Source organism: Sturnus vulgaris, chromosome 1 (genome assembly GCF_052056855.1).
Source record: "Sturnus vulgaris isolate bStuVul1 chromosome 1, bStuVul1.hap1, whole genome shotgun sequence".
In the NCBI taxonomy this organism is placed as follows: domain Eukaryota; kingdom Metazoa; phylum Chordata; class Aves; order Passeriformes; family Sturnidae; genus Sturnus; species Sturnus vulgaris.
In genome coordinates this window covers 148604586-148628374 of record NC_142243.1, presented here as the reverse complement: position 1 = coordinate 148628374, position 23789 = coordinate 148604586, and the positions used below count along the sequence as shown (strand labels likewise).

General features: G+C 40.3%; 1 protein-coding gene across 1 annotated transcript in view; it reads right to left on the bottom strand.

The window, feature by feature from the left end:
• Positions 1 to 23789, bottom strand: part of TG (thyroglobulin) — a 142909-nt gene that overhangs the window by 101189 nt on the left and 17931 nt on the right. Inside the window, exons 11-24 of the mRNA XM_088164187.1 lie at positions 22968 to 23204; positions 22489 to 22626; positions 21849 to 21926; positions 21322 to 21434; positions 20325 to 20436; positions 19461 to 19661; positions 15557 to 15766; positions 13195 to 13349; positions 12559 to 12715; positions 10176 to 10400; positions 7471 to 7620; positions 5746 to 5916; positions 1878 to 2000; positions 255 to 370 (exon numbers count right to left, since the gene is read on the bottom strand). Of these exons, the coding sequence (XP_088020313.1) occupies positions 255 to 370; positions 1878 to 2000; positions 5746 to 5916; positions 7471 to 7620; positions 10176 to 10400; positions 12559 to 12715; positions 13195 to 13349; positions 15557 to 15766; positions 19461 to 19661; positions 20325 to 20436; positions 21322 to 21434; positions 21849 to 21926; positions 22489 to 22626; positions 22968 to 23204 (2186 nt within the window). The remainder of the gene's footprint in view (positions 1 to 254; positions 371 to 1877; positions 2001 to 5745; positions 5917 to 7470; positions 7621 to 10175; positions 10401 to 12558; positions 12716 to 13194; positions 13350 to 15556; positions 15767 to 19460; positions 19662 to 20324; positions 20437 to 21321; positions 21435 to 21848; positions 21927 to 22488; positions 22627 to 22967; positions 23205 to 23789) is intronic.

The window sequence follows — 23789 nt, the reverse complement described above, 5'->3', positions numbered from 1 at the left end:
GGCAACAGTGCTTGTGATGCTTCAACCAAACACTGAAGCATTCAGATGACATTTTTGGAAATATCTGGGTGTAGCTTCTGTACCAACCTGGGTTGAGTTGGTTATCTATTTATTTAGGGATTTATTACTGCCATAGAGAATAGCAGTGTCCATGGGGACATGTAACAGCCTGCCTTTCTTGTGTGATCTTGTCTATTTACATGGAACACACAGCACTATGATAACCATGTATTTTTAAATATGATCATTCTTACCAATCCAGAGGTGGTGCAGTTGAAGTTGGCTTCAGCAGCACTGTACAATGCACAGAGCACTTCAGTACCAGCAGGACTTACAGTTGCAAAGCCACAGGCATCTTCCCCCTCACAGTCTGAAAAACAGGAAAGAAATTTTAAGTTTCCTAGGACTCCACATGCAAAATGGTTGCTACAAATTCCACTGCTTACTGCCACTTATGTAGGTTTCCATATGTCTATCAGACATGAATTTAATTAGCCAAATGAACTTTAGTAGTCAACTATTTTAGTAGAGAGTTAAGGATTTTAAATGGAATTAAATTCATCCAGAAAGTTGTTCATCACCTGATGATATAAACAGCTGAAACAGGTCTGACCACACACCCAAACATTTAAAGTCTACTGGATAATTTTGGCAGAGGCAGGACTCTCATGAACCACTCTGCCAGCACATCACATCTGCCTGATACACTAAGCCCATGGCAAAGAGGTTGTGACAAATAGAGTGATAGGAAGGAGGGAAACATCAAATTCTTCATTCATGTTGGCTGCCCCTGCAGCAATCCCCTGGCCACTGCAAGGGAGAAACAGCATCCTCTCCTCACCCCTCAATGAGAACTTCCACAGTCATATTTTGTAGCTGTGCTGCCATTTACATAACTTATAAAGAAAATACATCTGTGAGAGAGATGGAATCAGATTAGTTGACAAGGGGCATGATTTCCTCCCTGGGTTTGTTCTCAGGCTCTCTCAGTTCAGTGTCTTGCTTTTGAAGGTCTCCATTTTCAAGGGAAAGTGCAAGAAACCTTAAAGTATGCAGCCAGGATGAGCTCCTGCAGGAAAATCATTCCAGTAATAATTCATAATAATTCAGTAATAAATCACGTATTCTCTTCTTAGCATGAGAGGTGATTGTTCCAACCAGACTGTGGCATGTGACACAAAAACACCGATTTATCAGAATTTTGGTATGTACCTTACAAACAGGACATCTATGTTATTACTGCCAGAAAGTTTTTTTATTTTGAACATATCCCTCTGCCTCCTTTCACAGCCTGACACAAAGTGAGACTGACTCAAGGCACCCTGAAAGTAGTGTGGTGACTCCTCTGGGTTTTAGATGATTCTGAACCGACTTAAACCAGGTGCAATTTAGTATATAAACTTCAAGACTTGGCAGAGGAACATCTCTGAACTCCTTATAACACCCTTCTGACGTAAGCAAGGATGATTATTCCTACTGTATGTGCCAATCAGGTAATTGGTGAAGAGGTAAAAGCTTGCTTTTCATATGTCCTGAACACCTAATCCTTCTTCTGTCTGCACATCTGCACAGTCTGATGAATGTTTCCTGGTTCAAATCTCAGTTCTCATTCGTATTGCAAACTACATCAGCTGGCTTTAAAGTCAGATGACTTGTCTGAAGTAGTAAGTAAAGTCAGAAGACTTCTTTCTGAAAGAAACATCAATCTCTTCCCTGAACCAAGGGCACCAAAGTTGTAAATATCTTGCAGTGAATTGGTACCGAACTGCAGAACATATAGTTCATCCAGGAACTTAACTACAAACTCATCAGATGAAAATATTATTATTTTCCACAATTGATAATGTTGTCTCTACAGCTTTTCTCAGTTTTCTCACCTGAAATGCACTGAAAATATGTACTTTGCAGGTCTCCCCCAAATGACTGAGACTGAAGAATTTGAGCTTCTTCTGATCCATAAATCAGGCTGGAGGCAGGAACTCTTTCAAATTTTCTGAGCACTAAAAAAAGACAAAAAAAACCCCCAACCAAGTAATATTATCAGTTTCCATGCTGCAAACAGACAAAGACTTTAGGTAGAAATTAAGCTTGAAGAATTCTGTGGGGAGAGATGTTTGCTCATTAAATGATGTACCATAACCTCACAGATAATGCAGGAGACAGCTGGCATGAGGGTAGAATTTCAGCTTTGAAATAAAAAGTGTCACAAGATGTTTTAAAAACCAGTTAGCCAGGAGTGGGCTGGGATTTTACTTTCCAGTGAGGCTTCTCTTCCAGCAGCAGACCTGCCATCTCTCATTACTTGTTCATGGCATTGAACCAACTATAGAGTCACAGGGGGAACCAACTTTCTGCCAACCAGTCACAGAAACAAGAGCCAGCTCCAACAGCACTTGGTTAGACAGGAAATCCAGAAACACAACAGCCTGATCTCCACTAACTTCAGGCCCAAGGCTGTATCCAAGGTATTATGTCCTACATGCTGCTTTATTACTCCTCCATTCCACTTTTAACACCTGACTGTCATTTACTGACCAAACCCTTTTATCTGCTCCTCTGCACTGGACCTGCTCACCTGTGTGTGAGGAGTCTGACAAGCAGCACTGCTCACACACTGGGAAAAGCTCATGGGGTCTAGAGATGCAAACCCCAAAGGTCACTAAATGGGATGAGGAATCTCATCCAGGCTCCAGAAGGTTTGGCTCTGTCTGTGCCCTGAAGGGGATTACAGATGGAGAGGACACACAGTGCCACCACCACCCTGCTGAGGTTGGTACCACCTGTATTAGGTTGGTACTACCTGTATTAGGTTGGTACCACCTGTATTAGGTTGGTACTACCTGTATTACCAAGGGCTTGGGCACAGTGTGACCACAGGTTGATGCACCAGAGCATTTGGGTGAGCACAGCACATTATCCCTGCCCATGGCAGGGGGGCTGGAAGCAGAGGATCTTTAAGATCCTTTCCAACCCAAGCCATTCTGTGGTTAAGAGAAGAACGTGGTGACTTAGCATCATCCCTTGCTGACCAAACTTCTCTGAAGGCCCCAGGTGAAGGCAAACCTTGGGCTCCTTGCAGCCAATACCAAGCCTAGACCTAAAAGAGGTAAAAGCAGGAGCTCTGGTGTGATCCCAGCTGTGGGAAGAGCTGGAAACTCAGCCCCTCTTTCCCCTGGGCTCATGGGCACAGCGTCAAGCCAGAGGATCACAGTCCTCTCTCCCTGAAATGTCTGGATAAACCATGAAATAAAAGTCAGGGATAAGTTCTTAAGAATAATCATTTGCACTCTTACAGCAAAAGAGTCAGAGCTAAATCAGAAGCAAATGTCCACTGCTGTCAGGGCTGAGCTAGCAGGTGCTTTTGATAAAACCATCATTTCTGCTCAGGAAAAAACCCACATGAGTTTGTCAAATGCTTAGCATAAGAAAATCCTTGCACTCCAGTTAAAATGGGGACAAGGAAGAAATATGGAGCAAGCAGAAATTTTTCATCCTCTATAGAAATACAGGGCACAAAAATGCAAGCATTAGATAACTTCTGCACAAAACTGAATCCCTTCTGCATCTGAAACTTGCAGTGATGCCTGGTTAAAAGCTGCCCTCATTTCTATTCCAATATTCAAATTTTTAAAATTACACTCTCAACTGTTTTTCTTTTCTTCTGAGTTTTTCCCCCTAATTCTGGCTTCATCCCACCCCTCCATTTTCAAGAGGAAAAATCTTTTTTCTCTATTTTTCTCCCATATTATTGAATACAATATTATTGAATACCATATGCATTGAATACAAGAATATGAGAGAAAAGAAGAGAGAAGATAGAAAGTATAAGGAAACAGTAAACTGAAAACATTGAAAAATCCTAGAAAAAACTGCCCTTTTAAAATTCTTAAATTTTATTTTTTTAATAAAAAGAAAGGTAAAAAAGTTGCAGTCATAAAATCATTTCACAGGCTTAGTGCAGAGCAGAAATTCTCTATCTCACTTATTACTAGAGCAAAGCTCTAGGTCCTTCTGTTGCTGTAATTACAGAATCATAGAATGGATTAGTTTGGAAAGGACCTTCAAGATCACCTAGTCCCAACCCCCATATAATAAATGTTGAGTAACAAATGTTAAGTGTAAATGTTAAGTGGCCTATAATATACCGAGAGAGAGGACGATAATAACAAGCAATGGTTGTTACAGCTTATTCCTCTGCATCCATACAAGGCAATTCTTCTTCTGTCTGAAGACTCAAAAACCAAACACCAGCTGGGTTTTGGTGACTCTTCCCAAATGCCTGCCTCTTGTCAAAGCAAGATCAGCCTTCAGCTCCTACTGTCTTGCTGTGTGCTGAATTCAATTAAGGGAAATAATAGAGGCAGGTGAAAAGCAAAAATAGAGATAAATGGTTTCATTTCACATTATGCTTTCTGCAAATGAAGCATGATCTTTAAAGAAAAAAATAATAAATAAGCCAGAAAATTATTATTTAACAACCCAAGCAAGTAAACAGATTTCTTAGGTGTTCAAGGGATCCTGAGCAACCTGATCTTTTAGGTGACATCCTTGCCCATGGCAGGGATGCTGGAACAAGATCAAAGATCTTCCAGGCCCCTTCCAACACAAACCATTCTCTGATTCTATGACACATTGTTGCTGTATTTTTAAATAGTCATAAATTAATTTTCAACAGTCATAAATATTTGTAGTGACATCTTCTAGCATGACCCACAAAATGAAGCACAAATATCTACAGCTGCTCCATCCTGGACAGTCAGAAATGCCCAAGCAGGTAAGGAAGGCTCATGGTAACAGGAGATTTAAGATCCTGAGTTCTCTCCACAGAGAAACATCCCAGCTCCCCTGTGATTGAGACCAACAGAGCCTTTCACCTCATGTTCATAACTGTGATCAGTTTCTGAGTATGCTCAGAGGAGAAAAAAGAGTTATTTTAACTGAATATAGTTTTGCCACCTCTTCACAACTGGGACTTTACTTTTCACAGTCCTTCCACTGATCACACTTGTCATAAGACATTGTCTAATTCAAAGCACACCATGATATCAGTTTGTAAGCAGAAAATTCCATTAAATTCAATACCAATCATATCATGAGCATATAAAAACTGCTGGGGAAAAAGCAAAAGCTTTGAGGCTGAGAGGCATAATTAGACCTTACTGCAGGCAGTCTGGGAACTGTTTGATAGATGACTTTCTTTGTTTTTTCAAGTTTTTCATCCTTGAAAGCCAGCATTTTGCAGCTGTATTCAAGCACAAGTAACCTCCTCCAGCCTGCAAGGATGTGTTCCCCAAGTCAGATACCTTACAGCAGGGGCCCAGAGGGTGATGTTATGTTGTAGCTGTGAGGTCATTGTTGAAAATAGTCTATTTCCCATGAATACACAGATGAGGGATAATTTTACAAAGAAATAAATAATTCTGCTTCTTTCTCATTAGCATTCTCATTATTCTTTTGGGTCTCCAAGCAGAGAGCACAAGGTCAGCACACATCAAAAGCTGGCAGCCATCTGAGAGTGCAAGAAACCTGCTTCACTCTTTTCCCTTACCAGAAATAACTTCCCAGAGTAGTCAAGAAATGCAAAACTAAGGAGGAATGTGGCTTAATGCAGAGGCCACAAGTATGGGAAAGTGAATAACTATGGGACAGTGAATCCCCATAAGCTGTGGAATGATTATTCTCTTCATAAGGAAGTTTCACCTATGTGGGGTCAAAGCATATCCAAAATATCCTTCTGCCACTTACCCAAGCACTGCTCATCTGTCAGGAGACCCTCTGTTTCCGTCCAGCCCAGCGCTGCTCCAGAGCTGTCGACACAGAGGGATTTCTTGGTGTCAGGGTCTTGCTGGGCAGGTCTGTACTGGCCATCTTCATCACACTGCAGGCCCTGCTCACTGCTCTGGCAGGGTGTGACACCTGGTACAGGAGAGCAAGGGAAGGGAAAAGGAGCTTTGGTAATGCTGTCATTGTCACAATTCCTCTCTGTGAATTCAGAGCCTGGACAGGACCTCTGCAGGTCATAAGGTCAGAGCCCCTTGCTCAGGCAGGGCCACCTAGAGCTGGCTGCCCAGGACCCTCTCCAGATGGCTTTTACCCATCTCCAAAGACTCCAGAACCCCCCTGGGCAACCTGAGCCAGTGCTTGGTTGTCCTCACATCAAAAACATTTTCTTATGTTTCTGATGCAGCCACTGGTCCTGTCAATGCTGTAGGACAATGTTTCAGTGCTGTGGGACAAAAGTCTCCTTAGCACAGCAGAGACTTCACTGAAAATTAAACTAAGATTTGCACAGTGTTATATGCTCTGAAGCATGGTAGTTTCATTGCTTTGTTGTTACTTGAATTTGTGTTTCAAACATTTTTTAGATTCTCTGTCATGCATCAAATCTCTGTTGATGTATTTCCAGTACTGCAAAGCAAAGTACAGAGAAGGAACTGTACTTTGATACAGATTTGTTCAATGACTGCTCAGTGGATCTGTGAAATGTTGTGAGCAGTGAGAAGACCTATCACACCAATTAAGTCAGAAAAACTCTTCACATTCTGCCAGGAGACAGCAGGGAATGAAAGCAAGTAGGAAGGTAATGTGAAACCTGGCCTTTTGGAGAGGGCTGGCACTGAGGTGCAGCACAAAGGTAAAGTGGAAACCAGGCAGGGAGCAGGTTTATTAAAGAAAATTGAAAGTGCAAGTTTTTAAACCCTAAGGAGCAAACTCTTAAGGACACAAGTCCAATACCTACCCAGGGAACACACATGGAAAAGAATGACAACTGTAGGCAAAAGCTAATTGATGTTGGGATGCATTACAATAAAAATGGGAGGTTTATCCCACCTAAGAGAACAAATAGGTTGAAAGAGCACAAAGTAGACCATATAATAAATGCCACTTCCCAAGAAGCCCATTCTTGGTACTCTCATTTGTATCTTATTTTATATAAGATATAAATATAATTCTGTAGACAAAACTGAATTTGTACCTAATAACTGATTTTCTCTATAGAACTGCATAAAAAAAAAAAAAGCAACAAATCATTTAAGCTGATTTCACCATCATTAGTGAACATTTCAATAGTTGCTTTGTGAGAAGGATTTGTATTTGCAGGGGAAAGTGCTGCCCAAAACAAGACTATTTTAGTGTTCATGAAAGTGACAATAAATGAAGTTCATAAGAAGTTTCTTACTGATATTAAATATCCAAATATCATTCCTGAGGACAATGAACATGTCTAAAGGAACCACAACATCCTGGATGACACTGACCACTTGTTTCTCATGCATTTTTTGGTCAAAACACCAGACAGTTTGTACTCTGTAAAATGCTTTTGAACGTATGCAGAAGGGATCATATCCATCCAAAAACCCCCACAGGGAGGATTTAATTTTTTTAAAAAACTTAGAGATGAATAAAAAAAACCCAATAGATATTTGAAGCCAGAAAATAAAGGATATGGAAAAAATGAGTTCAACTTACAGTGATCAGCACTGATTGCCCCATAGGAGTTGGTAGTTTTGCCCACAGGACACTTGATACAGAAGGAATGTCCTGTCTGATACTGATAGTAGCCAAGAGGGCAGGGAATGCATTCATTGTCCTGGAAATAACTGCCTGGAGGACAAACAACTGCAAAGAGAACAATCACCTTATTACTCACTTGGAATTCAACCAGTTCTGGCATTTGCACACATGTGTGGGTGTGTGTATATATATATATATATACATACACACATATATATACATACATGCATAATGTGTGTATATGTATATATATAAATAATTCTGATAGATTTGCCATAGGCTTCAAGCTCTTATTGCATGTATTTCTAAGTGGTATAACAAACTAAACACTCCTTAAGTGATCATTAAACTCATCAATGACAGGAATCTAGGCTGTGATATGTTGTCTCAGGTCACCCAAAATCTGTTCTTGACTTAGAGCACAAGAAGCTCTTTGGAAACACCAAGTCCAGGCCAGATTTCCAGCTGTCAAATCCGTTTGTAATAAGATAATGCAGGTGGATGAGTTGTGAAAGAAAACAAAGGAAGACAATATACAAAAATAGTAACTTCTAACACTACAGACACAAACAGGAAGGCTCTGAGGAGCAGAAACTCTAAAACATCATACAGAAATCCACCATATGGTAACACTTTTATTCAGAATTCCTGGTAAAGAAATTTTTGTTAAGCACTTCCAAACTAAACAGTAATGGCTGGATTAAAATCACTAGTTGTGCACATGACAACCCAAACACAAAACAAAAATGTGTTCCTAGTGATGTTCTTAGTCTGTATCTATATAATTTTCAAAACAATCAGGAGCAATATTTCCAGCTGACCTGTTGCATATTACAGGGAAAATTCTGTGTCTTCTGGGATATCATGGAATACTGTCTTTCCCTCAAGAGCATTCAAATGAACATTAAAGCAGAAGAGTCACAGACATATTTGCAGGACAATATTCCTGCTTGTTATTTCACAGCTGCTTCCCAGATGTAGATTTCCTTCAAAACACTATCAAATGTATACTTTGGGACTTTGACAAGGTGCAAAACTTTATTTCTGTTCTTGCCCTGCATCCTGACAGAAGTTCAAGCTTCCATGAGAGAGAAACAGCAATGGAATATTGGCCATTCTCACTACAACCCACGTGGTGAATTGCTGTTCTGGTGCCAATACATCAGAATATAAATTAATTTAACTCATAGGACCACCTAAATTATAATAGACTAAAAAGACAGCTAGTAGGAAAATTATCATATCTTCCTTCATCTGCTGTAAATAATCCAGTGGGAAGTTCTGGGTGGATACAACTGTGAGACTGAAATTTCCTCCTAGTACACATCAAGGCAGTTACTCTGGATAAAGCACATATCTAAAATCAATTACAGAATGTAAAAAATCCTGGATCAGTCAGAATTCTTCTTTCAAAAACCCATCATCTAATACACAAGAGTGTCTGATATGTTTTAAAGACATTTCCAGCACATGCACAAAGCATAATACTCATTGAACAACAGCAGAAATTAAAGTGAAATGAGAAACCATGCCTACATTGAAGACAAAATGCAATGAATGAAGACACTAATTAAGCAGTTAAAGTTTAAAAAGAACAAATTATGCTTTTCAAAGCATTCTCCTGTTTTTTGTAGTTTTAGTCACAATGTGAAAGAAACATCTGTGTCTTCTATTACATTTTGAGCAAGAAAAATTGCGTTTCATTTCACATGTTTGATTGACAAAAAGGCACAAAGAACAGTAAAAAATATTGGTGCAGAATCACGTTTTCTAGACTCTGTAACTCCTGGAGGGACCTATCACTTCAGCTACAGGGCACACTGACACAATCACATGAAGGTTCAGTTTGACCCTGCAAGTGAGACAAATCACTGTATTGTACTTCTTTCAAGCATTAACATTAGTACCTTTTAATAACATAAGAAACTAGAGAACAAGTTTCAACCAAAATCTGAGAGTTAAGTGTTACCAGTGGGACCAAACTGTGTAACCCTAAACCAGGAAAAAATAAATTAAAATGAAAGGAAAAAACCAAAAAATAAATAAACAAACAAAACCAAAAAAAGACAAAAACAAACAAAAAACCAAAAACAAAACAAAAAAAATCTCACCCAAGTAAATTTAATGCCTTGCTCCTACACATGAAATTTGGAACCTGGTCTCACTTCTAACTGGATTTGGGCCTCTGTGTACCAGGGGAACAAGCTGCAAAATCCAGGCTAAGGAGCAGCTCACTGAAGTGATTCCACAGGGATATCACCCTTCACAGAAGCCTCAGCTCTCACTACACTGAGCAAGTTCTGCATCCAGGTTTCTATTCCAGGTAATGTATCATTACCTGAAGCTCTGGCTGCATTATCTTTGTGAAATCCTTGTATTAAGGATCACGTGCATTACAGAACGACCTTCTACTACCAGACAGATCTAAAATGTTTGCAAACTATTTCAAAAATGCTTACAAAACTTTCTATACAATCATTGGTACAGCACAAGGACTGAACAGTAAACAAAACACTAATTCCCATCTCTCCCATTCACACTGGTGCCTCACACCTTTCAAATATGAACCTTAAACACAAGATCACTGATGACATTCTAATTTCAGCTCTATAGTGATTCCTGACAACATCTAAGAATGGAAAGCTAAAAATGAGTCATACCACATCCTTGTGAACTGGGGCCTGCTTTTCCAGAGGATGAAATTCTTCGAAACCCGCTTCCACATCCGAGCTGCACACGGGGAGACAAATCAAACTCTTCATCCCGGGGAAAATCAATGACAGAATCTGCCTGGAACTGCTTGGAATCCAAATGCAGCAGAAAAACACCATCCTTAATCTCTTTTATAAATGCTCCAATGAGATTTTCCCCAACAATTGCATTTTCTAAAGAGGGGAAAAAAATACAACAAAATAGCATGAAAGACATTTCCATAATACAGGAAATTATAACCACACAGAAACTGATGAAGTTAAAAACATAGGCAGATGCAGAAATATAAGCATGTTAAAAAACAGCAGACCATAATGAATCTGTACAGTGTCTATAAAATTATAGTCTTATTTGACTCAGTCTGTTTAAATACACCCAAAGACACCTCAAACACAAGGCCTCAAAGCTGCCTTAGCAGGTAATGGAAGTTGGAACTTAATGGGACATGATGGTGCCATGACTACAAAGAGAGCAGGTTCTGCCCTGTCTCTTCTGAAACCATACAATCATTCCCTCAAAAAGCTATTTTTGTACTACAGGGAATTTATAGTGTGGGGAGAGTCAAAAAGATAATGCCCTCAAAGAGGAAGACTTTCAAAAGAAAAGTTGAACATAAAACCAAACACACTTATACTTTGATTCACTTTCTGCAAACTGCTTGAATATTCACAGAGGTAATGGAATATTAGATAAAATATAATTCAGATTAGATATAATTTAGATTAGATATATAAGGAAGAAGTTTTTTACAGTGATGGTGGTGAAACACTTGACCAAGTTGCCCAGAGAGGCAGTAGATGCCCCACCCTGGAAATGTTCAAGGTCAGATTGGAAGGGACTCTGAGGAACCTGACTGAATTGAAGATGTCCCTGCCCATGGCAGGGGTGTTGGACTAGATCACCTTTAAAGGTCCCTTCCAAGCCAAACATTCTATTGTTCTGTGTTTTGTGCTTCCCTTAGAATATGGAACAACTGCACAGATGTAAACAATATCAAACTGTAGATTCAGGAACTACAGACCACTGCAGCTGCTATCTGTGTCCTGAAGGTTTTTAACTCAGTTCTGACCAAGCAAAATTGCTGTAGGACACATCTCCAAGCCCCAAAGTTAGAAGGAAGGACACATGCAGACAGAGCTGTTTCTGTTTAGTGCTGGGAACACCATTCCAAAGCAGTGAAACTGGAGAAAAGGTCACACAGGATCACCAAGGCTGAGAGAGACCTTCAAGATAATCTAGTCCAACCACCAACCCAGCAGCACTATAATCACCCCTAAATTATGTCCTCAAGTGACATATCCAGATGCCCCTTGCTTGGCCAGCTTATTCTAATGCATGACCATTCTCTCAGTGAAAAAATTTCTAACATCTAATCTGAACCTCAGTTGGGACAACCTGAGCCATTTCCTCTTGTCCTGTCACTTGAGATTTGGGAGAAGAGAATGAGCCCCTCCTCCTTTCAGGCAGCTGTAGAGAGCAATAAGAGCTCCCTTTTTCTCCAGACTAAACAGCCCCAGCTCCCTAAACTGCTCCATATCACACCTGAACTCCAGACCTTTCCCCAGCTCCATTGCCCTTCTCTGGATACATTCTAGAACCTCGATGTCCTTTTTGAAGTGAGAGGTCCTAAAATGAACACAGGATTCGAGCTGTGGCCTCATCAGTGCTGAGTATGGGGGACTATCACTGCCCTGGCCCTGCTGGCCACATTATTCTTGATACAGGCCACTATTCTTGATATGACCACAGAGGGCATTTGGACTTGGGATAGATTTTTAATATCTTTTATTTTGAAGGAAAATACTGACTGCTTTGAAAGTGATCTCTAACTCTCATAGAAGCCACAGCAAACATCTGCCAGTCAGTGGTCCCTGTGTAGTTGCTCTCAGACATGAGAAGTAAGGATCATTCTTTAGTGGCAAAGGTAATGCAACTAATAGAAAAAGAGGGAAAGGGGAAAAAAGAAAAAAATAACTTGCAAGAAATTAGTTAAGTTTTTGACAATGTGCGAATTGTGTTTCTCTGAATACAATGAATATAAACACTTTTCCACCACTGAGGACTTGTCCAATGGAAATTAACATCTGGAACAGTTCAGCTCATGCCTGATAAAGTAATTTTGAATCCTAGTTAAGGCAGCTGGGAAAGGCAGTCCTATCTGAAAGAAACATCCAATTATAGCTTCTTTCCACTGTGTGGTCACAAACTGAGAAGGGAAATATATCAACACAAAAAGCTCAGAAACACAACACCAGTGTTATAAAGACAGAGAAACAAAATGATTAAAAGCAAATCAGGATTAATCCACAGAAACATCAGAGAAACAATTACCAATATCATGTAAGTCAGGGAGAGAAGCTGTGGGGATGTTTTCCAGCTGAGTCCTCCACGTGATGTTCACTCCCAGGCGATCCACGCTCAGGCATTCCACATAGACAGTGGAATCATCACACATGGACACTGAGCCAGTTTTTCCAAATGCATTTACCTCAAATTCAGAAATCACAGTTAATCACAGTTAATCAACCTGAGAACTTTCTTGGTTTTGCCTTGCCCTATTCATTTGCACTGTCCTATACTCTAACACTGTCAAAAGGGACTGTAAAAGCAGAAGCAAGAAAATATAATTTTATCAAGTCATATAGTCACTGTAAGAATAGTCAAAATATTCTCTTCCATTGAAACAAACTATTAACAAATATTGGGCTGGTGTGATATGGCATTTATGGCTGGAACTAAACTGATCTGATGATGTAGTGTGAGACTAAACCTCCTATTTTCCCACTCATTCATATGAGAAGTGCTGCCAATCCTGACAGATTTAATGGCATATTCCATTCTTCTAGATTTCTCAAACAGGAAAAGGTCTATGTTGTGTTTCACTTTTTTTTTTTAATGCAACACAAAACCCAACCAAACAAAACAAACAAAATCCACCAACAATGGAAGAAAAGGAATTTAAATTACCTGGAGGTGACATAAACCACGAGCCTTCAACTCATCTAAAATAAATATCTGGAATGCCTGGAGTAACCCAGAGTAGTCAGAACTACATGTCTTCTCAGGAGGCAGCCGTAGCTGAAAGTGTGTTTGAGCTTGGACTGTCTGAAATAATTGGAGCTCTAAAAATGAAGTAGAGAGGGTATTTAGTAACCTCACTAATGAGGAACCTGACCTTCAGAGTTACTTTGAGAAAAGACATCATTGATTTTACATTCTCATGTTGCATCAAAAGCATCTCCCCACTTTTAGATGAAAGCAGTAGAGCTGCCAGTAGTAAATAACAAGCAGCAAGACACAAGCTTGATAAATATAAATGTTGAGTATTAGAGAAAAAGCAAAGTGATACACTTGGATAATAATGAAGAGATATTTCACACTGGAGCACTCACTCACAGAAGAATAAGGACAATCTGGATCATTACTGATAATTTTTCATAAGCCTTAGTAAATAGGAAGCTCCAGAGAACTACATGGAAGCTGACATTATGCCAATACTTAGAAAAGAAACAGAAAGATCTCTCGATTTTCACTTTTCCTACATGCAATCATGAAAATCATTTAAATGGTAACAGTAATTAATAGCAAACACTTTTAGAAACCCAGCTTGTCAAACTAACTGGGAATATGTTTTAGGAGAGGAGAAATTTGCAGAATAATGGCGTTGCCATGGATGTCTACAAGAGATTTCTGAATTTTTGACAGCAAACCCAAGTGATGTTAATCACACAAATTGATGACAAATCTGTGAGCTCATCAGTCAGAAAATCCAAACCTATTTAATCAGTTTTTAGCAAGAAAAAAATATGCAAATTTCTTGTCTCCCCTGGAGTAACACTGATCCCAGGCTTCATGGAGGGTTTATTCTCTCAGGTTCAGCACAACAGTTGTGCTGTCATTCCACCTCCAAAAGGAGCTGGATCTTATCCCACCAGGCTGGACAAGCAGCAGAACTCTCCCTCATTCAGCTCCTCTGCAGATCCTGCCTGCATCACATACAAATGTCACTGCTGGAGCACAATTCCTCATCCCTCACCCCCAAAAATGAGCTTGAGAAAGCCTGGAGAGCTTCCAAGGAGAATGGCAGACAGGACCAGAGGACACAAACCTCTGCTTCTTCCTGCAAGGCACCAAACCCCTCTCTGCTTAGTTTCTCAGAGTGTATTTAAAGAGCTGATTTAACCACAGTCTCCAGATGTATAGATAAAAACAGGAAATATGATTTTTGAGAGTGAGGAAAATTATCCACTTGAACAAATTACTAAGTGTTTTGGTGAATTCTCCATTCTTGTGAGGTTTGTTCAATTGCCTTCTGATTTGTTGGGAATCTTTTCTTTCTCCTTAAAACCATGCTCTATTCCAAACACAAATTACTGGGGGAAGTCCTTGGCTTACAGTAAACTTTATAGCAGATTGCCACACACTCCTCTCTATCCCTACAAAGTTATTCCACTCTCAGGCAAACATGGAAGTTATTTCATAACATGCTGCAGAAACCTCATAAATAAAATCAAAAACAGACAAAAGTTTCAGTCTGAAATTGAAAGTTTAAAAATATTTGCATTTGGAATAGAAGAGTTTAACCCATTCTGAAGACGGGTGTAACCTATTCTGGAAATTAAAAATAGTTGCAAACTTGGCAGGAAGACCTGCACTTCTCAAAGTTCAGCACTGCTACAAATTGCCATTTTGATCAGAATGTATGTCTTTTTAAAAATAATTGAAAAGGCCAACATCGATATCCAATTGCATGAGCTCTGAATGGACATCCAATTCTTCCAAGATTTAAAGTGCCATTTTTTTCTTGAAAGCAAAATGGTTTGAAAAATACCAGAAGTCAGCCAAAAAATACAACAGTAATCCTTAAGAACAGACTGCTGAAAAAAAGATGCAGAAGTAACAGTGACTTGATTATGCAAATAAACAGTCAAGTTCAGCCACATTCAAACATCTGGTGCTCATCTGTTCTCCCAGGACTAAGTAGTTCCATCAGAATCACTTATGGTGCCAGCATCTTTTAACTAACAAGAAAAATCTTCATATAGATTGAATAGCTATTTATGGCTCTATTATTACAGGCAAGAGGGACAGTTTCTGGCACAGGGGCCAGCCAAGAGCCAGAGGTGAAGACGGCAGAAGACAGAACACATCTCCTGCACCTCAACTTAGCAACTCCCCTATAACTATGGTTGTTATTCGCACAGCAGTTCTGTGATAAAAGTCGATTTTTGCAGTGTTTAATAAAGCTCAGTTTTGCGCTGAGCCCTTCCCAAGCCCCAGCAGATCAGATCAGACCAGATGAGACCAGATCAGGTCAGATCAGACATACTCTGGCAGGCGTGGAGCAGAGGGGCAGCCGAGACCCAGCGCCGCTGCCGCGTGTCACACTGGGATGAGGTGCTGGGAGTGGCACTTTGGAAGCCCTGGCGACAGATGAGCTGGCACTGCTGGATGCTTGGAGCTTGCTCAGGGATGTTTTCACAAAGTACAGCCCCATTGGCAACTGCTGAGGCACCGAAGGGCAGAGCACACTGCGGACCTGCAGGCACAGGAGAAAGGGAATATGTGTTAGAGGCTATGATGACTGCTAGGACAAAGTCCATAAACCCCTCAAATGCAGTTTCAATAGAAAGCACTCTGTGCCTTTCCCACTCATCAACTTTGACCTGGTTTGAGGTCAGCTGGGTTCAGTTTACTAAAGCTGATGGAAAGACACATATTGGCTATGATGGGTAATCACGTCCAGAAAGGGACGTGTCTGATTTCTAGGAACAGACACATTTTGAACAGCCATGAATAAATTTAAGCAGGAAATGAGAAGGAGATTTTTAACCAACAGCAGAACAAACCTTTACAGCAAATTTCTAGTGGAAATAGGCAGGGCCAAATAAACCTCATCTCAGTTCCCTTTAACTGAAGTTTGAGTGAAAGGTTTGAGATCAGGAACTCATGACTGTGGTGTCTTCAGTAGCACCAAGATGTTTCCAGTGACCAGTAGGGCAGAATATAGATTACATATATATATAAATGGTAGTATACAGCTTTACAGTTGGAACAGAGTTTTCCCTAACAACTCACTCTGTATAAGCACAGTCATTCAAACCCTGCTAGCTCACTGTAACAGAATATTATAGCAGACTAATTACAGTGATAATTAATTTTTACTAATCTGTGCAAGCTAACTGCTTCACTCAATATTAGCCAAATCCCAACTTAATTACTAAATAGATCCAGTAATAATAAAAGAGTTATGAGTTCCAGAGCTACAAAACATAGGAAGAAAATAAAAACTTCCTCATTTATAAATAAATACAAAGATGTTATCATATCATACAATTCACTTGTTTATTGTGTATATATATCATTTTCCAAATTACAATGCTCAGATCAGTCCTAAACTTCCTGATCATTGAAGGGAGGCAAACACTGACAATGACTCAGGTCTGAGCACCCTCCCTCACTCTTTCTGATGGACATATGAAGATTAATTCTATAACTAAGCAGTCGCTTCATTTAAAGTATTAAATACCTAGTATTAAACTTTCAGTTAAAGTATTAAAATATTGCAGAATGAATCTGGGATCCAGTGTGTGCAGTACATCTTTGTTTTCCATCTCAGAGCATTTCAATGCCAACAAAAAAAAGCTTTCATATCTGCCTCTCTGAATTGTCAAATGCATATTTTATCCAAGTCTCCTTTATAGCAACTTTTTTTGCACTAACTCTGTAAATGGGGCCACTACATTCCTTCTCTTCACTCATTGACTATGTAGTCAGAGTCTTTCTCAGCAAAGGTGGAAACCTGGCATCCCTGCTTAACTAACTTCTAATAAATCTCACAAGGTTTTAGGACCAGAAGACATCTCTGTAAAAGAGATAGTAATACTTATCCTGGCCATTAAATTACAATAATATCATCTTTATACAGAGTATGCAAAAATCAGTCTGTGGCTTCTTAATTGCTTTAACACATTCCTATGTGCAGTCTCAACTGAATGGTGCTACAATCTCTTCCTGCCCATTCCATTGAGGTTTGGTGTGTGAACCAGGGAAGTACCCAGCCCCCAAAACAGAAGTGATCAATGGTTTCCTGGTGTGGTTCAGAGGTTTCAAGTCACCATCAGTAACTTGCTCATTTATCCCTCCAGAGATGCATTTCATTTACTAATGTTATTGTCAAGCCTGCACCATTTTGTCATTGTCCTGTTTCTTGGTCCTGTAGGAGTGAATCAGAATCCAGCTGAATACTGACACTTCTTTCATAGGTGTTTCCAAAGATTTCCACAAGGAAATTAACACCTCCAGGACCTTCTCTGGAAAGCTGTCTCTACTCAGAGTTATGGGAAGTGGTCATGAGGATGGGAGATGCTTGTGAGGCCTGCTAGGGCACTTGGCATGGTCTCTCCAGTGCATGCCAGCTAGAAGGAGCTGCATTCTACCTCTGATGGAAGTGATTAAACTAATGAGAACCTCCTGGCATGTACTGGGCACTCTGAGTTATTACTTTCTGTTTACAGCTGTCTGTTCTGATGCTGGAGGAGAAATTTATCATATTTTCCCACCACAACAGCTTATTTTGCTGATAGAGAAGATCTCCAAGGTAGCAGTATAGTACTCCTTTTTCCTGAACAATTATTAGTAATTCCTAGGACTAGAGGCATAAGGCTGGGTACACCGAGGAGAAAACTAAGTTTTGATTCTTTATTGTTACACAATAACCAAGTTGTATATAATGAAAAATACCATTGCTGTTTCAAAATCCTGGGAAACCACTAAAGATTATTTAAATCTTTATGCAGAAAACAAATAGCTTTCAGTAAAACCAGGTTTCCACTATATTTTCAAAGCAGTTCTCCTTCTCAGCTCTGTATTTTAAAAAAGAAAGGTCATTAATCACTACTAGTTACTATTTTCTCTAGGAAAAGTACAGGATGGCAGCAGCACTGTACTTGTGGTCAGCTCTGCTTCTCTGAAGAGCTAAAAACCTGCCTTGGATGGCAACATTCAGGTGACCTCACAACTCTGCTTTGGAGCTCATCTCCTCAGAGCTCAGTTGGCATCTCCACACAACACCATGGGGTAAATACAACCATGGGGTCTCCTCCTGGTTTCTCATAACATCCCATCCTCAGAACTCTCTATTGCTACAAGAGAGCCTAAAGAAAATTATTTCCAAGTTGGCTGGGTTACCTAGTTGACAAACACCTTGCAGTCAATTGGGCTGACACAGTCAGGTATTTTACAATAAAATTGTAGAATCATTAAGTTTGGAAATGGCCTGTATGATCATTGAGTCCAGCTATCAGCCCAGCACTGTCAGCTCCACCACTAAACCACATCCTCAAGTGTCACATCTTCTATTTGGTCAGTGGGCACGAGCCTGTGTTGATCTTTATGCAGCAGAATCACAAAAGGAAACTGATACAAATTATGTGGTCTTGTTCCCCTAACTTTTTTCAACCTTTCTCTCCAAAAACAAATAATCAAAAAAACACCAACAAAAAAACCCTATGAAAACAGCAGTGTCCTGCAGACAGCTGTTGAGGGTTTTCTTTTTACATCTCTGCTTTCCACTAATCATTACATTTTGGAGCCTTGTAGAAAGTTTAATTAATTTTGTTTGACTTCAGTGATGGGAAAATGCACAAAGGACATTGCAAATTAAATTTATCCAAATGCCTCCCATTTGGATATTTCACTGGAAACCATGAGTGAATTGCAGTGCTTCACAACTCTGGTCATTCAGGAAATACTCTGTGAATATGCAATGTTTTGGCACATCTCCTTCATAATTCTGGTCACAAGCCAAGAGTCAGAATGGCAGAAGCATACATTTTTCAAATTTTATTTTAGTAAACTGAATGGGTTTTAATCCCAGAGCCAGCTCAGACTGGAGCAGGTTCAAGTTTGCAGCAAGCTGTTCAGATTGGTCTTATAGCTGAGTTTCATAGCTCAAATAGTTTGATTCAACCAATTTTATGAATTAGGAAAAGTCAAGGATCCATTCCCGTCTCCTTTTTCCCTCACAAAGTACCTGAAGAAAACTGGACAGCATGCCCAGGTAGGTCTGAAATCTGCTACAACACAAAGATAAGCATGTTGCTTGAGTAAAAATCTCTAAAGGCCTGAAGAAATAAGATTAAATTCAACTAGGGAGTGGAAAAATGTAGGATCTGGGTTAAATTTCAGGCCTGGATTTGTTCACAAGTAAAATGACTGAAGCAGGAACTCACTTGCACATTCTGGTCTTCCCCCATTCACTCGTGTCCCTGGCACCTCTTCTCCACTGCCAAAGACACACCAGCAGCTCTCCTGGTCCTGGCTGCACTGCAGAGCAGAGAAACTCCCCTTGTCCCCTTCACACTGCGGGATGTAACCTCTGGCAGCTTCTCGTGAAACAGCTCTGGACTGCAGCATGTCACAGAAACTGGGACCTTCCAAGAGAGAGAGTCTTTGCAAGATACAGAATAGAAGACAATAAAATGACCTACAGACTTTACCAGCAGTGCTCCCAGCCTGTTTTGTTGGTAGGAAGAAAGATGAGTGACTATGAAACCGTAAATAATTTGAATCACTATAGGAACAGGGAGTTTTACTTCTTCTAGAAAAACCCCACATTTTTTCTAAATATTAAAGTGCAAGTAATACTGTTTTAGAAAAATAGTTGGAAAAAATGCTGTTTGTTTTTTGGGTTTTTTTTTAAACAAATATGATGGTGTATAATTCAGATGCTGGTATTTCAAAGGCAAAAATATCAAGTTAATATTTTTAGTAAAAATTTTTGATCAAGGTCATTTTAAATATAATCACATGATCATTTACATTTTAAAATAGTTAATATGGTGGTAAGAAATCAAAGATTAAAAAATGCATCGTGCCCATTCATAAGTTTGTCTAGACTGTTTTATTTCTGGTGTTATGAAAGCAAAGGGTAACTATTTTCAGATACCCTTTCAATGTTGCTGTGCTTTGTATGCACCCTATCACTGAGGAATTAAACTACAAGTCTCCATGTTTCACAGGCAGCATTCTGAAAAGGAAAGTACATATGCTGCCAAGCATGAGGCATCACAGGCAGGGGGCAAAGCATTACTCACATTCAGGATTGCCATCCAAGCCTTTGCTGCCACGCTGGAATATTTCTCCTGACACAGGATCCACACACCAAATATCTGTGTCAGATCTCTGCAGCACAGTGTATTCTCCTGTCTATAAAGAATCAAAGACATGTCATTACAGAGCAATGCATTTTAATACAGACACACCAAAATCCATACCCCAAAGATTGGTTAAAATGCTTTATTATATTTACACTTGTCCATTATTAAAACATATTAAAAAGAAACACAAAATGCAGTCTAACTGATTTAATAGATAGACCAGTCCCTGAAAGAATCAAGAATCGTTTATGTTGGAAAAGACATCCAAGATCAACAAGTCCAACCATTAAGTAGGATGTAGACTAAAAGTCCATTGAGATAAAGTTCTGATAAAATCCTAGTTTGAAATGTGTTCAAAATATGTGTAGCTGTGGTGCTTAAAGATATGATTGAGTGGTGGACTCAGCAATGCTGGGGTAATAGTTGGACTTGATCTTCTCAGTCTTTTCCAACCTAAATGATTATGTGATTCTATATGATAAGGATTCTATTACATGAAATGTCTGTTCCCTACCTGTCTCTATCCTGCTCACTGCCACATTTTGAGAGCATCACAGACCCTGTTTTTTTGGGATATCTGCACCCAGCTCCCTCTCACTCTGTCATTCTCTCACAGCTCAGGAGGAAAGACCCCCCCCAAATGCCAGTCAATTAAGATGTGCCTTTTAAGCACAGCTCTGCAAGAGCACCAGGCAGAGCCAGCCTGAGGGAGGGAAGCGTGGGCAGGCACAGAGCTCCTGTTTCCAGTCTCCATCTCAAAACTGTTTAAATTCTGCCTTCTGCAGGGAAGCACCAGCTGTTAGGTTTGTCTTACCCTTTTCTTTCGGGTTAATAGAAACGCACAAGGGGTGCTTAAAGAGCATGGACAGAACGTGTACATGACTGTGGCATGGTGTAAGCAGAACTGCTCCCTCCCTCAGTCATGCCAAATCACCTCAAGGCAGCTGGGGATGAACAGATCAGCTGTAGAGGTGTCCAGCTTTGCACTGCTCTGTCTCCAGCTGGAAATTAGGGCATTGCCTCGAGATCGCTGACAGGAAGTCTGGCCTGTCAGAGGGAAAACATTTTTAAAATAAAATCAACTTTCAGACCTAAGCAAGAGAAAGGGTTACATCACCAGCTCCCTCACACTTCTGCAGTCTCAGGCAGAGAATTCCTGATTGGTGTTTGATAACCACAGAATGGCTGAGATTGGAAGGCACCTCTGGAGACACCTGGCTGGACAACTGGTCCAGTCCCCCTGCCCAGGCAGGGCCACCAACAGTAGAGGGCCCACTCTCAAATCATGCAAGCCAAAATCACACACAACGAAATTAAAGTAATTAGCAAAATAAGAATATAATTATATAATTCTTTTTACCTTTCTCTCAATGATTAGAAGAAAGCCTTACTTCATGCATATCACATTAGAATTTGCAAGAACAGGTAAAGACAAATATTTAGGAAGAAAACTCAACTGACATTTGGGAAGTTCTGCTGAGCGTGAGACCAAGGAATCCATGACATAATGCCCTCTCTCATCCACACACCAGCAATGACCTGGCCAGGAAAGAAAAGCATCTTTATTTTAGATGTGGTACTGCAGTATGCTTTGTTGCACACCAGGAAGATTTTCACCCTCAGCAGCTCCATAGAAAGGGGTCAGTAAATCTAAGTCACAACTAACTCTGCTATCCAGGGGTCAGTAGACCACAGCTGAGAGCAGTGGTGCAAATGGAAAGGCAGAAGCTCTGGTGAGAGCTGCAGCCCTATCACCTATTCCCAGAAATTTGGTATCATCCACAAACTTGCTGAGGGTGTGCTCCACCTCATCATCCTGATCATGAATGAATGCATCAAGCAATACCAGCTCCTGGACCAACCCCCAAGGAACACAACTAGCAGCAAGCAACTGAGTATCTGCTGATTTTTGAGCCCCAATGAGCTGCCACTGGAGTCCAGTCAATTTACACACATCTTGTAGACCACACCACCTTCCTCCAGCCTGACTGCTACTGGTTTTCCATCTTTTAATTAGAATTCTTTGGGGTTTTTGTTGTTGTTTGGCTTTTTTATTATTATTATTTAGACAGCCCAGAGTGTCTTGTTAGGAACTACTCACCTGTGCTCTCATAGCACTGAGTTGGCTCCCAGTTTCCCAGGCCATCACACTGAGGGATGTAAGGGAGAAATCCCAGCTGTGCTGCTTCCCCAGAAGAACGTTTTGAAGTAAAGTGACTCTGCCAGTAGAAGTGCAGGACTATAAAAGAGAAGTAAAATGAAGCTCTAGTGCTCACTGCAGGATATATTAAATGCACATATTTGCAAAAATCCGAATGTTCCCTGTACTTTAGAAGACAAATTAATAAATAAATTTAAGTACATAAAGGCTGGTTAACGCCCAGATTTTACATTTGCATTGTGTCATACATATGAGACAACAGAAATCAGTTTTTGGGGTGGCACCTCAATGACTCTGATTAGTTTCATCTGCTGAGCAGCACATGTTTTTCAGCAGAGTTGCATTTGACATCAAGGGTCTCTTGCACAGATTCTGGGTGTGGCTCCATCTAATTCAGCCCTCCCTTCCCTTCCACCCACCTGACCATGCAGCCAGCTGGAGAGCAGGGTCACTGCCCGACAGCAGCTGCTGGGAGAGCCCTGTCCCCAGCCCATAGGGCCCAGCAGAGCGCAGGAGGTCGCTGTCCCTGAGCTGGATCCCCTTCGCCAGCAAGAAGCTCTCTGCGAACTGAGACCCGTTTGAGGCCAGCATGAGCTGCTCTGCCTCCTCCATAAACTTCATGGCTTCCTGCTTCACACTTTCACATACACCAGGGCCTGTATAGAAAAGTGTATATATGAAGAGTATATTAATGACTTTCACCTAAATCCAGTAAATATTTGCATGTGAAAACTAACAGGTCTTTTAACTAGCATCATCTGTCTCCCTCTGAAATCAGTGTTGAATTGCATGATGAAGCAAGCAAAGGAGACTTGTTACTGCTTAGCTGTTAAACAGCAAGAGTCTTAGAATGCCATAAGTCACACAAACATTCTCCATGTCCTGAGCCAAAGGCTTGATGTTTTTAAGCAAGTCCTTACTGGTTACAAACTGAGTCAATACATCTCTACAGAACATTCCCTCAGTTGCTGCCTTAAAAAATGTGGATAATCTGAAGTGACAGTCAGAAAGGAAAATAAAGGAGTGGCAGCTGACACTTGGGCTATCCTCTCCATACATCTACTGATCCATAAAGGGCAGTTCAATGCACCAAACCAGCTCCACGAAAGCTGCTCCTCCAAAATAACTCTGTTAATCTGCTTCATCTCCTTTATTCCCCACTTGCCCACAGAACTGGAATCTCCACCTTCATTGTCCTGTCTCTTTTTCACAGCTGGAAAAGTACTGTGTGATGAGAACTA